General features: G+C 43.9%; 1 protein-coding gene across 6 annotated transcripts; it reads right to left on the reverse strand.

Annotated features, from left to right (window-relative positions):
* Positions 1–22: 22 nt before the first annotated feature.
* sh2d3a (SH2 domain containing 3A) lies at positions 23–10,732 on the reverse strand. 6 transcript variants are annotated; one of them, XM_076148114.1, is made up of 19 exons: positions 10,543–10,732; positions 10,256–10,347; positions 10,010–10,127; positions 9,759–9,817; positions 9,467–9,621; positions 5,587–5,626; positions 5,333–5,449; positions 5,096–5,239; positions 4,134–4,429; positions 3,925–4,010; positions 3,641–3,760; positions 3,292–3,446; positions 2,964–3,122; positions 2,441–2,602; positions 2,240–2,355; positions 1,409–1,580; positions 1,208–1,319; positions 827–1,012; positions 23–684 (listed from the first exon to the last, which is right to left on the reverse strand). In XM_076148114.1, exons 2-19 carry the CDS (start codon positions 10,343–10,345, stop codon positions 500–502), a joined length of 2,472 nt encoding a protein of 823 aa, XP_076004229.1. In that variant the 5' UTR covers positions 10,346–10,347; positions 10,543–10,732; the 3' UTR covers positions 23–499. The 6 variants fall into 6 exon arrangements, with proteins under 6 accessions (XP_076004229.1, XP_076004228.1, XP_076004230.1 ...); XM_076148113.1 differs by having other exon boundaries at positions 23–687; positions 10,543–10,730; XM_076148115.1 differs by lacking the exon at positions 2,964–3,122 and having other exon boundaries at positions 23–687; positions 10,543–10,731.
* Between the last annotated feature and the right edge of the window lie 599 nt (positions 10,733–11,331).

Genomic DNA, 11,331 nt, shown 5'->3' on the forward strand with positions numbered 1-11,331 from the left:
AAACTAACAAAGACGAAGCAGATGTATTTATCTATTTATTTAGACAAAGAAAGGAGAAAAAAAATTCCAGTGTGGACTGTTACAGCAGGTTTCATGGACAGGACACTAAGGGATTGGATAAAATCCCAGTTCAGTCTTAATTATAACCATAGCAGTCTCAAGTATAAAAGTGGATGTCCTCAGGATGTGGATCGTGGAAAGATCTTCTCAAATGCACATTAGGTGAAAAAAGCGGATGCCTCTTTCTGAGTAAATACCTAAAGGTTTCCTGATCACAGCCACAGCATGATCACAGCTCAGTGAAGGACTGTGCAGGGGTCACTCGTTCAAAACTCCACATCTGACCCATACCGCCTCTGGTGTGAGGGTAATGCATCCTCAGCAAGAAGCTCTTTAAACCATGCTCCATGTCTGTCCTCACACCTCTCTGTTTGGCCAAAATACTTTTTATTTTACTCTGGTGAGATAAAGCTGGGTTCAGCCAGCCCAAGGATCAGGATCAAGGGTCGTCTTGATCTGGTGTGCCGTCCACAGGTTCCAGTTTATTCGACAGGACACAAAGAATCTTGTCAAACTTCATGTAGCGCTCCTCTTTGCTGGCCTCCGCACCAGACTGACCCCAGAAGAGCCGCAGGGCGAACTCTGTACGGAAAGCCTCTAGCATCTCAGGGACTGGATCCCAACCTTCTGGAGGAGCAATGCAAGTCATGTTTTATCAGATCAGATGCTACGGAATTTCACTTACTGTATACAAATATTGACTTCCTGTCAGTGTGCAGAGAACAGAAACCCTCACTGTAGTTTGAGAATACTGTAGTGTGTGTACCTGTGAGCAGAGAGTCTGCATGACGCTGATAATCGGGGGCATGCAGCGCAGCATTGCGTGCAGACTGGAGAACGTCGTAGAGAAGCTGACAGCCTCGCTCGCTGTTCTCAACCGGATCATCACCCTCCATTGCCATCAGCAGAGGAATGAGGTGCGGCAGAGCTACGGGGCCCTGGATCACAGAATCTTTAAACAAATGGAACACAAAAACATTTAAGAATACTATTAATACCATGTAGTCAAGTCTGGAGAGCCACTAAGGTGTTGCTGATGGCAAGTAAGTTCTTAGTTACTAATACTTTAGTGTCATACCCTTGTGGAATCATTGCGCTGTTCGATTTTACACCTGAATAAACCACTAAACATTTCACCAACACTCACCATCTCCTTCATTCAGCGAGTTCATGAAGGGTTTGAGGGTCTTCTCAAATAAAACAGCACTCTCTGTGTGGTTCCTCCTCAGCGCTTGCCACGTCATCTCCAAACGCATTATCTAACATACAAACCAAATAAAGTGTTGGTTAACTTCTACCAGCTTGAGGTTTGCGTGGAGTTTGTGTTTCTCTTTTCTAACTGCACTACCTGAGGCGTCTCCAGAGCCTTCATCACAGCAGAGAAGGAGTAGAGGTTGTGGGCGTGCTCTTTGAGGGCCTGAGCCAAAGTGATAAATTTATGTAGAACAGTTGCTCTCTGACCCACTGTGCCTGTGCAGCCCAGGATGTCCACAGCTACTCCCAGTGCGATGAGATGATGCCTGCAGACGAAACATTCTATTCATTAAATGCAATAAACTGATTCCTGTTGTTTGCTGAATGTACATGATTGTTTAGAGAGAGTCCGCCAGGTAAGGAAATCAAATCTACTGCTACCCAGAGTACATCAACGCTATTTCATAGAGAGATACTTTACTCTAGAGATAACGATGTTTGAAAAAAAATTACATCATTTTTCTTTTTTTATTTATATATAGAATTGCTTTTATCATATTTAGAAAGAGTTTTTATGCGCATATCTTTATACTGAATGTGTATTTGGAAAATTTTAACACTGTATATGTATTTTATCTATATCAAAATCCTGCAATATTAATCAAAAATTTATATTAGATCAAATTAAATAGATTGTAAAATTAAATCATGTGCTTGTGCCGTTGGTATTTTACTTATTTTGAGGAGCCGTCATGCAAAATAAAATGCAAATACCACAACTTTGTATGTATGGAACCCATCTGTAAATATAAAAAACTGGAGACTGGATCCACATCTGAACATAAACTGAAAAGGTCCTTAGGTCCTGCTACCAACCAAACAGAGTCGTGTGAAAAAATCACCTCCTTGATGGCGCAAATGAACCTTACAAAGCTTTAATGTTGCCACCGATCAAATTGGCATTGAGTGTGTGAAATACACGTACCTCTCCAACAGATCCTGTCGTAGCTGGTGCCCGTGTGGCAGAGTGACAAGCTCCAACCCTGTTCCAACTCCCATAATCCTCCTCTGCTCATCCGTTACTTTAACGACACGTGCTACCTGCAGCAACACAACAATGAATCCTGTTCCTTAGGTGTGTTTTCAAGCTACTTACATTCTTATGCAAGTACCGCCGATTGTCTACCTGGCAGTCCACACTGAGCATGTGCAGAGCAGTGGTATTGGCATCTGAGCGGTTGAAGAGCTCTTTGAGTGTCAGCAGGACACTGGGCTCCAGAGGTCGGTTGTTCTCGGGCAAAAGCATTGACTCAAACCGTTCTAACTGGAAACAGGACTCCGACTCCACCTGGGGTGATGAGAGAGGACATGAGGACATTGTACGAGCCAAAGCCCAATTTATCCAGATAACACGCTGGTGTTTCACATATCACTGACAGCTGGAGGGAGCTAAAATGAAAATTCTCCTTCATTATTGCAAATGTCACACATTAATAACCGATGGAAGATAGAAAGAATTTTCTGAAAGCCATGCCAGTTAGGTCAACACCTTGGAAACATGGAAGAATGGTTATTTCATGTTGCTATGTTGGCATTTCCTTATAGTGTAGATCTAAACACTTGCTTCAGATGAAAGATTTATTTTATCTTGAGTATGTATGTTTGCAAGTCATCTTTAACCAATAATTTACAAGCAAGCATGTACGAACATGTGGGCGCTCAAAATGCCAGCCTTCAGCTTCTTCCGCTGCCTTCTTCTCCTGCGCCTCCAGGAAGCCAAACGACGTCTCTGTGAGGCGGGCACGACTCTGCCACTTCTCCTCGGCACGTAGCCGATCCACATGACCCTTCCGCCTGGACTCTGGCACCTAGACATCATCATAAGGTGGTACGATCTCTGCTCTGTGTGCAGCACGCTTTGAACATGCCAATTATTTAAACATGGAATACTGAGGAAGATTTATACAGACTTAAACACAGTCTACAGGGTCTTCCTCAACACTGACTGAGTGATTTGTAGAACTGACTTAGAGTTACCTGGACCACAAGCTCATCATAAAAAGAGGAGGGGTTAGTGGCTTGTCTTGAGGATGGAGGGGGCGCTTTGGGGAAGACAACAGAAATTCTGAGGGGTTTTGGAGGAGCTTTGGAGTGCAGCTGCCCATCTGAACCTCGCAAAGTCCCACCACCACCTACAAAACGAAGAAGAGACGTAGTGTGTGTGTGTCTGTGTTTTTTAGGGTATGTTGATATATTGATTCCGTGAACAATAATCACTCTCCGATAAAAGCAGCTATGTTTGAGTCTCTGTCTCTGTCTGCACAATGTACCACAACTGTGTGTGTGTGTGTGTGTGTGTGTGTGTGTGTGTGAGAATGAATGTTACCTGGATAGGAGGGGCGTGTGTGTCCTGGTCGTGGACTCAGCAGGGGTTCACTTCCTGTGCGAAACACTGGGGATATGAGGGCGGGGCCAGTCTGCTCTGACGAACTCTTCTGAGGGACACCTGGATGTTGTTTAGTCGCAATTCAATTTACCAGGTCACATAATAGTAAAATAAGGTAAATAAAGGACTAACTTGTTTATACTAATTTGAAATGTACATTTGTGGGTGGATGTTATTGGTAGTTATTAAACACTGTAATGGGGAGTGTGTTTATGTTCATGTACCAGGTCGCAGGTTGCTGTCTGACTGTGCAGACTGCAGTGAGGGCCTCCGTCCTAAATTCTCCAAGTTAGCAGGCTGACTTCCACTCCTTTTACACATAGATACAGCATTTTAGCATATTTGTACATATTCGAGTACTTGTGAATGAGAACTGTGTACACGTGTGTGTTTGCGCCCGTGTAATTATACACGTCTTCATAAATCCTCCCACCTTAGCAGTGGATTATTGATCAGCAGCATGTCAGTATGTGCGGAGTTGAAGCTGAGTCTTTTGCTGAGTTCTGTGTGCATTTCCCGTCCCACACCCCCGCTGCTGCTGCTGCTGCCTTCGGACCCTGCGTGCCGCTCACTGATGACACGCAGAGGAAGAGTCCGTGTGATTGGGTGAGACACCACAGCGCCTGAGGCCTGGGAGATAGGCCGACGCCCACCCACGTAGAATCGGATGAGAGCGGGAACATTGTCAAAGCGGTCCTCCTCAAACTGGAACAGCTCCCGGGAGAAGCCCTGTCACACAAACGCACACACACACACACACACACACACACACACACACACACACACACACACACACACACACACACACACACACACACACACACACACACACACACACACACACACACACACACACACACACACACTGTAATATCTATGATAACATCTGCCTTGCTGCTCCCCAACAGTGACACAGAGAACTTGAAGTGTTAGTACAAATCCTGAGGTTGTTCAAGGACACTGTGAGGGAAATTTCGACCTACATCTCAACTTTGGACAACTCAAACTCGCGAAAGACTTTTCATGGGTACAACAATACCCAGAGTGGCTATATGGTTCAACACGTTTTCTGACAGTCCCGTTGACTGCATGTTTTGCTAATCGGATTTATTCATTTGTGCATTGGACCTACTTGAAAACAAGATCACGCACTAAAGAAATGGTCCAAGCTATTAGGATTGGAATTGAGATTAATCTCAACAAATAAAAGTAAAGAACATTTACAAACAAATAACAATCAGGAGTAAAAATGTTCAATGTCCAATTAACAGGAAAGATAACAGGAAGAACTGATTGATAGCCAGATGATTCCCCGGTCTGTACTGATTCAAATCATTTTCTTATTAACATTCTTTGTGGCTTTCCACTTGCACAGAACACATGACACAGACACACCTTTTTGGGACGTAGGACCACCCGGATGATCTTAAAATGCATGGGCTCATTCCTCCAATAGCAACTCAAAACAAAGTCCCCAGGGGAAGAACTTGAGTCACGGACAAGAAAGTCCCCATCCTTCTCCAGCAGAGACTCCACAGCCTGTAGAGAAGCCAGTGTTTTGCATTTTTCAGATGGTTTTCCAGGTGTCAGCATGTGAAGCTTCATTAGCTCGAATCAAATAACATTGAATACCTCTCGGCTCAGAGGCCCATGGTACCAAGCGTGGCTCCTCAGGTCCTCAGTGCTGAGCTTCAGCTCCTCCTCGAGTTCCTTCTTCAGGGAGTCCATCTCTCGACGACCACCAAACAGCTGCACACAGCAACAGGACAAATCAAATGTTTCTGTGTGTCTCCTTTGTGTTCTTGTACTCACATGAACAAGTGAGGATGTGAGGGACAGTATGAAGAAAAAACAAAGCCAGAGAGGCAGTTTGCTTAACCTCTTACCTTCAGCTGGCTGAAGTATGTACTGACACTCCTCCTCTTACTAGAAAAAGAAAGAGAGGAGAGGTGGGTTAGAAGCATTAATCTAACCGTGGGGAGCCAGTGGGAGCCACGGATGATGCCATGTTTTGCCTGTGAACAGGAACAGGACAAGGACAGCAGGCCACTGCCAAGGTCTGCATCTGTCATTAAATCCAGACAAGCTGAAAGACTTTTAATAGCCTGCCTCCGTTTTCCTCTTTCCTTCCTCTCTGTGCTTCCACCGCCCTGCTCCTGTACAGGCATCTTAAACAATTTACGGGCTAACTACCCAGTGCCTACTGAGCAGCTGATCAACCACTACCAATTCTATCGGGAGAGAGAGAGAGAGAGAGAGAGAGAGAGAGAGAGAGAGAGAGAGAGAGAGAGAGAGAGAGAGAGAGAGAGAGAGAGAGAGAGACTCATTTCAAGTTGGCGAGATTGGAGAGATCTGAAATAAACACAGCAGTAAACTGTGAATTTCTGTAAACAATGCATATGGGAAACTGTGCTGTAACATTGACAGATGTTCTAGCAGAGGTATTATGTTTTGCGTTTTGACCCTGCAAATATGAAATCGATAAGATAAATATTACATGAAAAACACATATTAAAGGAATACTGCAGTTACTTTTCAAAATGTATGTAAATTAAAATGCAAAAATGCCACTGACTTTAAAAAAGAAAGGTTTTAGATATTACTAGGCATTCTGGGTCTTTAGGCCTTATGGAACCCTGTGGTAAACACATTGAATAGCCTCTAAAAGCTACTAAATGTGCATTCATACATTTAGTTCAAAAGTTGAACATATGACAGTTTCACCTAATATGTCTGGAATTTAAAAACCCTAACCCTAAAGCAGCTGGGAGCCTGTTGAATGAAGTATACACACAGGAAGCTGTAACACAGTTGCATTTGGGGAATCCACAAGACAAGCTCAACTATCACTGACAAGACAAATTCCCTCCACATCATAAACTCCAAATAACTCCAGAATGCAAGAAATTACCAAAAAATGATGTCAGTGACCAAGTTCAGATGTGAATGACAAGAAAATCAGTTTGTATAAATACTCACACACACACGCACACGCGCGCACACACACACACACACACACACACACACACACACACACACACACACACACACACACACACACACACACACTTTTATAGATAAAGGTTTGTTATGAGCTCAGCAGCAGTGCAGTGTGTAACATCCTGTTGAGGGGCGTTGGCCCAGGCCGCACGCCAGAAACACCTGTGCAATATGCAGGTCAGCCACTATTGTGAAATACAACCCGACACCACAGATTACATTTGAAATGACCCCATGCAAAATCACGTCTCAGGTGGTCGTGTGTACATGTCATCTGATCAACATACACGTCAGCAACTCTTTAAGAACTACAGTTTACCGACTTTTAATCCGTCAGTTCCGATTTAAAACGTGCGTCTCAAACTTGTGAAACATGCAAGTTAGAGAGGTGGAGGTAAAGACCATCGACACGTTTGATCTGTGACTGTTTAGAAAGGACGACATTGCTTAGCCGATTATTTTAGACGAGATAAAAGTGCAGAAAGACCTGCGCACCAGCAATGAAATCACAGCCAAAGCGTTGGCGAAACACGGGACAAAGTATATTAAAGTAGCTCCAACAGAGGCCAGTCGGTCCTACCTGTCAGTCCGGTTCACAGCGCGCTTATCCCGGACATGTTTTACACTTTGTGGCCCAAGCTAACACCGCCAAACAGCTGTGAAGTTACCGTACATTCACTCTCCGCTCCGTCACTCCCAGCCCTCTTCTCCCCCCTCTTCACCTCCTCCTCCTCCTCCTCTTTCTCGCCCTCTCTGCTAACTCAGACGAGTTCCCACAAGTATCCCCAACTCCTCCCCGCTACTTCTCCTTCTCCCTCACCCCGGGCCCCGGTGCTCAAACGCCGCTATCTGTCTGGCATTCCTCGGATACCGACACACGCCTCACCTGGCCACCGTCACATTACACCGAGACACGGCAGTATGCTCAGTGTGAGTGTGTGCGTGTGTGTGTGTTGTTCAAACCTCGCTTTGGTCTTACGTGTTGTTTCTCCAAACTTCAGTGCAGTAAATACACAAGTGCACAAACGCAAAGTTCTCCCCCGGCACAGGCTGTTCAGAGGAGGGAGAAGGGGAACGATGTGCCAATCCCAGAACCGGTCCGTCCACATTCCATGCAGGGATTTTAAGACAGCCGGCTACGACGTGACATACACAGCAATACTTAAGTACTATAAGTATGATATAATTATAATTCAATTAGATAACGAAGACGAGGCACACCTCCACTTTGTTCCATTATTGGTTTTCTTTTCTCAAACAATTAGTCAGGAAGTTTATTATTCAGACTATAATCATATTTATGTATCAGTAGGTGATACTGATGTAATATTTCAGTACATGATTGCAGTTACAACCAACAACATTACGTTTCCAATGGATTTCTGAATTGTAACGGTTGAACATACCTCAGAATGATTTCAAATCTGATTTAGTATCCCTGACACTTAGTCATAAATATGAAATGCTAAGCCGTAATAATAATAAACTGTCACGATAGCAGACTTGTTTTATAAGTAGTGGAAATAGCTTTGCATTCAATATACAGTATATCTAAGCCAATCAGAGTATAGCATCTTAACCATACTCATATCTGACACCCAAACCTTTGCTTACAATCAACTCGTTTTTAGTTGCATTCATTTTACGACTGGCGAGGATGTGCCTGAACACGACATGGCTTTGTTTATGTGCTGACACACAATTTACCAGAAGTTGGTGTCAGAAAAATTGTATTACACTGAATAAACAAAGAAGGCCATGCTGTATCTCCTCAGTTGGTCAGTTGGTCTATACTCTATAGCTTGATATCGGCATAAATGTCCCTTTCAACTACAGAGCAAGGGAATTCATTGACGAGTGAAGAGTTTCTGGATTGTTGTTGCAGATATTGATTTTAATATCTAAGTGGTCAATCTTCACTTTGCTAAATGCTTGCAGGGATTATCAATTTTGGTAACTAAAGAGCTGTGATGAAGGCAACATATTTTCCAGTTAAACAAAAAACGTTATAATTTTCATGAATGACAGTAAATATAAGATAACCATGAATTACAAACAGAAACAAATCCCTTCAAAATATTATTTAAAAAACCACTCTATAAAGTTAAAATGATACATAAACCTTAAAATAAAAATATCAAATATGTTAAAATTAATAAAATAAGGGTTAAATAGATTATTATATAAATGGCCAATGCAGTCTTATTTCTAACAGATATGACACACATGCCAATATCAGTCTGTCAATACGCTTCACCAACTACCTATGATTATATTTATAAAGCTTTTATGGGTTTTATGTCACAATCTGGCAATAGCTCTTGTATTACACTGTGAATATAACATTCCAACAACGCTGGAAAATATTGCAGACACACACACACGCATTCCTCTGTCAGGGAATCCCTGACCTGTAACTGGGGTGAGTGAGATCAAAGCATGCAGGGCCCTACAGTGTGTATGTGTGATATGTTATGTCAGCATGTAGTAGTACCCTACAGTCCTAGTTTGTTCGACGAGTGTGTGAGTGTTTATGGGACACTGGTTAATAATAAGCCAAACAAGCCAACTTGAAATGAGTTTCTCTCTCTCTCTCGCTCTCTCTCTCTCTCTCTCTCTCTCTCTCTCTCTCTCTCTCTCTCTCTCTCTCTCTCTTTCATATCTCTGTCTCTTTCGTCCCGGACACACATGCACATACACTCACTCAGGCAATCACTCACTTTTACAATCAAGTTGCCCATGAGAAATGTCACTACGTGTAAGTACCTGCGTTTGCTGTCATGACACCCGTCTGTGTCAACCACACTGTTGTCCTCTTTCAGGGGGCGCAGCTGAGAGCAGGAGGCAGAGAATCTTTTTTTGTCTGCACGCTGGAGGCGGGGCAGAACACTCTGGCGGAACAGATCCTTCGTGGGCTTCACCTGTCAGAAATGGTAGAGTTGCTATTTGCGTTGTCTCTTTGGAAAAGGAGGGGCTGAGCGCAGGTGAATTGTTATGGGGAGTGTGCGTTCGATTTCAGTGACCATAAGTGTGTGATAGGATACTGTGTCAGTCTCACCAGATCCATAGATGATCCCAGAGAGTACTTTCTGGTCACCCGCCGCGCCATAAGCACACCTGAGAGGGCACAAAAACACAGGCTATTTTTCTAAAATTTAGACACTGAAGACTCGTGGCGAATTTCATTTCTGTCTGTCGAACTCATTTCACCAACATAAAGTCAAAGCACACTATCGGCACTTTGACCCTCTTTGTGCTATTGATGTGTCTGTGCGGAAGTGTGTGTAAAAGTGTGCATCTATGTGTCACCAGAGTGTGGATCAAGTCTCTGTCTGTGTTTGAGCAGCTGAGTGAGGATGGTGGCCCTGTGTGCAGCATCGTCTATTCCTGCTCCCTTCAGCTCTCCATCCGTTACATCCAGCAAACCCTGGAGAGAGGGAGGAGTGGAGGGGTGGGAGATGAACTAAGAAACAGGCGCCATAGCAATTGTCATAATAAGAGTCAAGCACAGAAATGAGAAATAAGACAAACCCACACACACACATATCCCCATACCTCCAGACCATAATATTCCCTCTCAAGTGTCTTGGTGTACTGGGGCAGGCCAATCTGTCTCAGCCACCAGGCGATAGAGCGATTATTCATGTCTGAACAGCAAAGGCAGAGCAGATGCAGATATTGTACCAGCATGCATGCTTGGACATGTTTGTGTGCACAGAAATCCAGAAAAGTACAGATGAAACACTAGTCTGCCTTCAACTAACTTCTACAAATCTGCCAAGTATAGACACAAGCACAGAGCCCTTGCACTGTTTGACTTGCAGCAGCTATGTAGCACCTACCTGCTCACAGGATCCACTGAGGCCCTTCTTTGACTTCGTTCTTTCTTCTTATGGTGCTTCTATCTCCTGGTGTCTGTCAAGCTCTTCCTCGGGTTCCTTATTCTCTTTTCAACTACTCTAGTATAATTTGTAAGTCTATCATTAGGTCTGTTTCTGACTTTCTTGGTGTGTGAGCACGAGAAACCCGCTCCCCCTCAAAACGCGCAGGGTTGCTCACAAAGCCAATCAGAGTGTACAGTGGGCACACAGCATCCACACAGAACAGCAAATCACAGAGCAGGAATTAGCATGAGGTGTGAGAGGGCGGAGGAGGCAAGTTGGGGCAGATCCCCACATAAGAGGGAGGGATGGAGTGCAGAAAAACAAGGAGAGGGGATATAAAGAAGAAAGATTGTCAGGCAGCTGTCAACATGTCAAGTCAGATGAAGACATGTGTGCACAGTGTGTGTGTGTGTGTGTGTGTGTGTGTCTTTGAGTTCATCTGCCAGCCGACCTATGTAACTGCAGCAAAACAACTCTGTGTACAGTACAAGACTGACACCTAGTGTTGAAAAGATAAGTGAGCGCCCCAACGGTTTCCATGACAACTGCTGGGTTATGACCTCTGTTCACTGGCAACTTCTCTCACAGGGGTCATGTTTAAAGAGACCATCAGGCCCTCAGGCTCAAGTGATGAAGAAATGAGCAAACTATTTACAGCTTGTCTGTGTGTCAGCATTCTTAAGAGAGCTGTCAAATGATTTGATTATCAAGGGACTACTCAACTTAAAAAATTAGAAATGAATGTAC

Source organism: Genypterus blacodes, unplaced genomic scaffold (assembly GCF_046128005.1).
Source record: "Genypterus blacodes isolate CSIRO-AG114 ecotype Tasmania unplaced genomic scaffold, CSIRO-AGI_Gbla_v1 ptg000039l_1, whole genome shotgun sequence".
In the NCBI taxonomy this organism is placed as follows: Eukaryota; Metazoa; Chordata; class Actinopteri; order Ophidiiformes; family Ophidiidae; genus Genypterus; species Genypterus blacodes.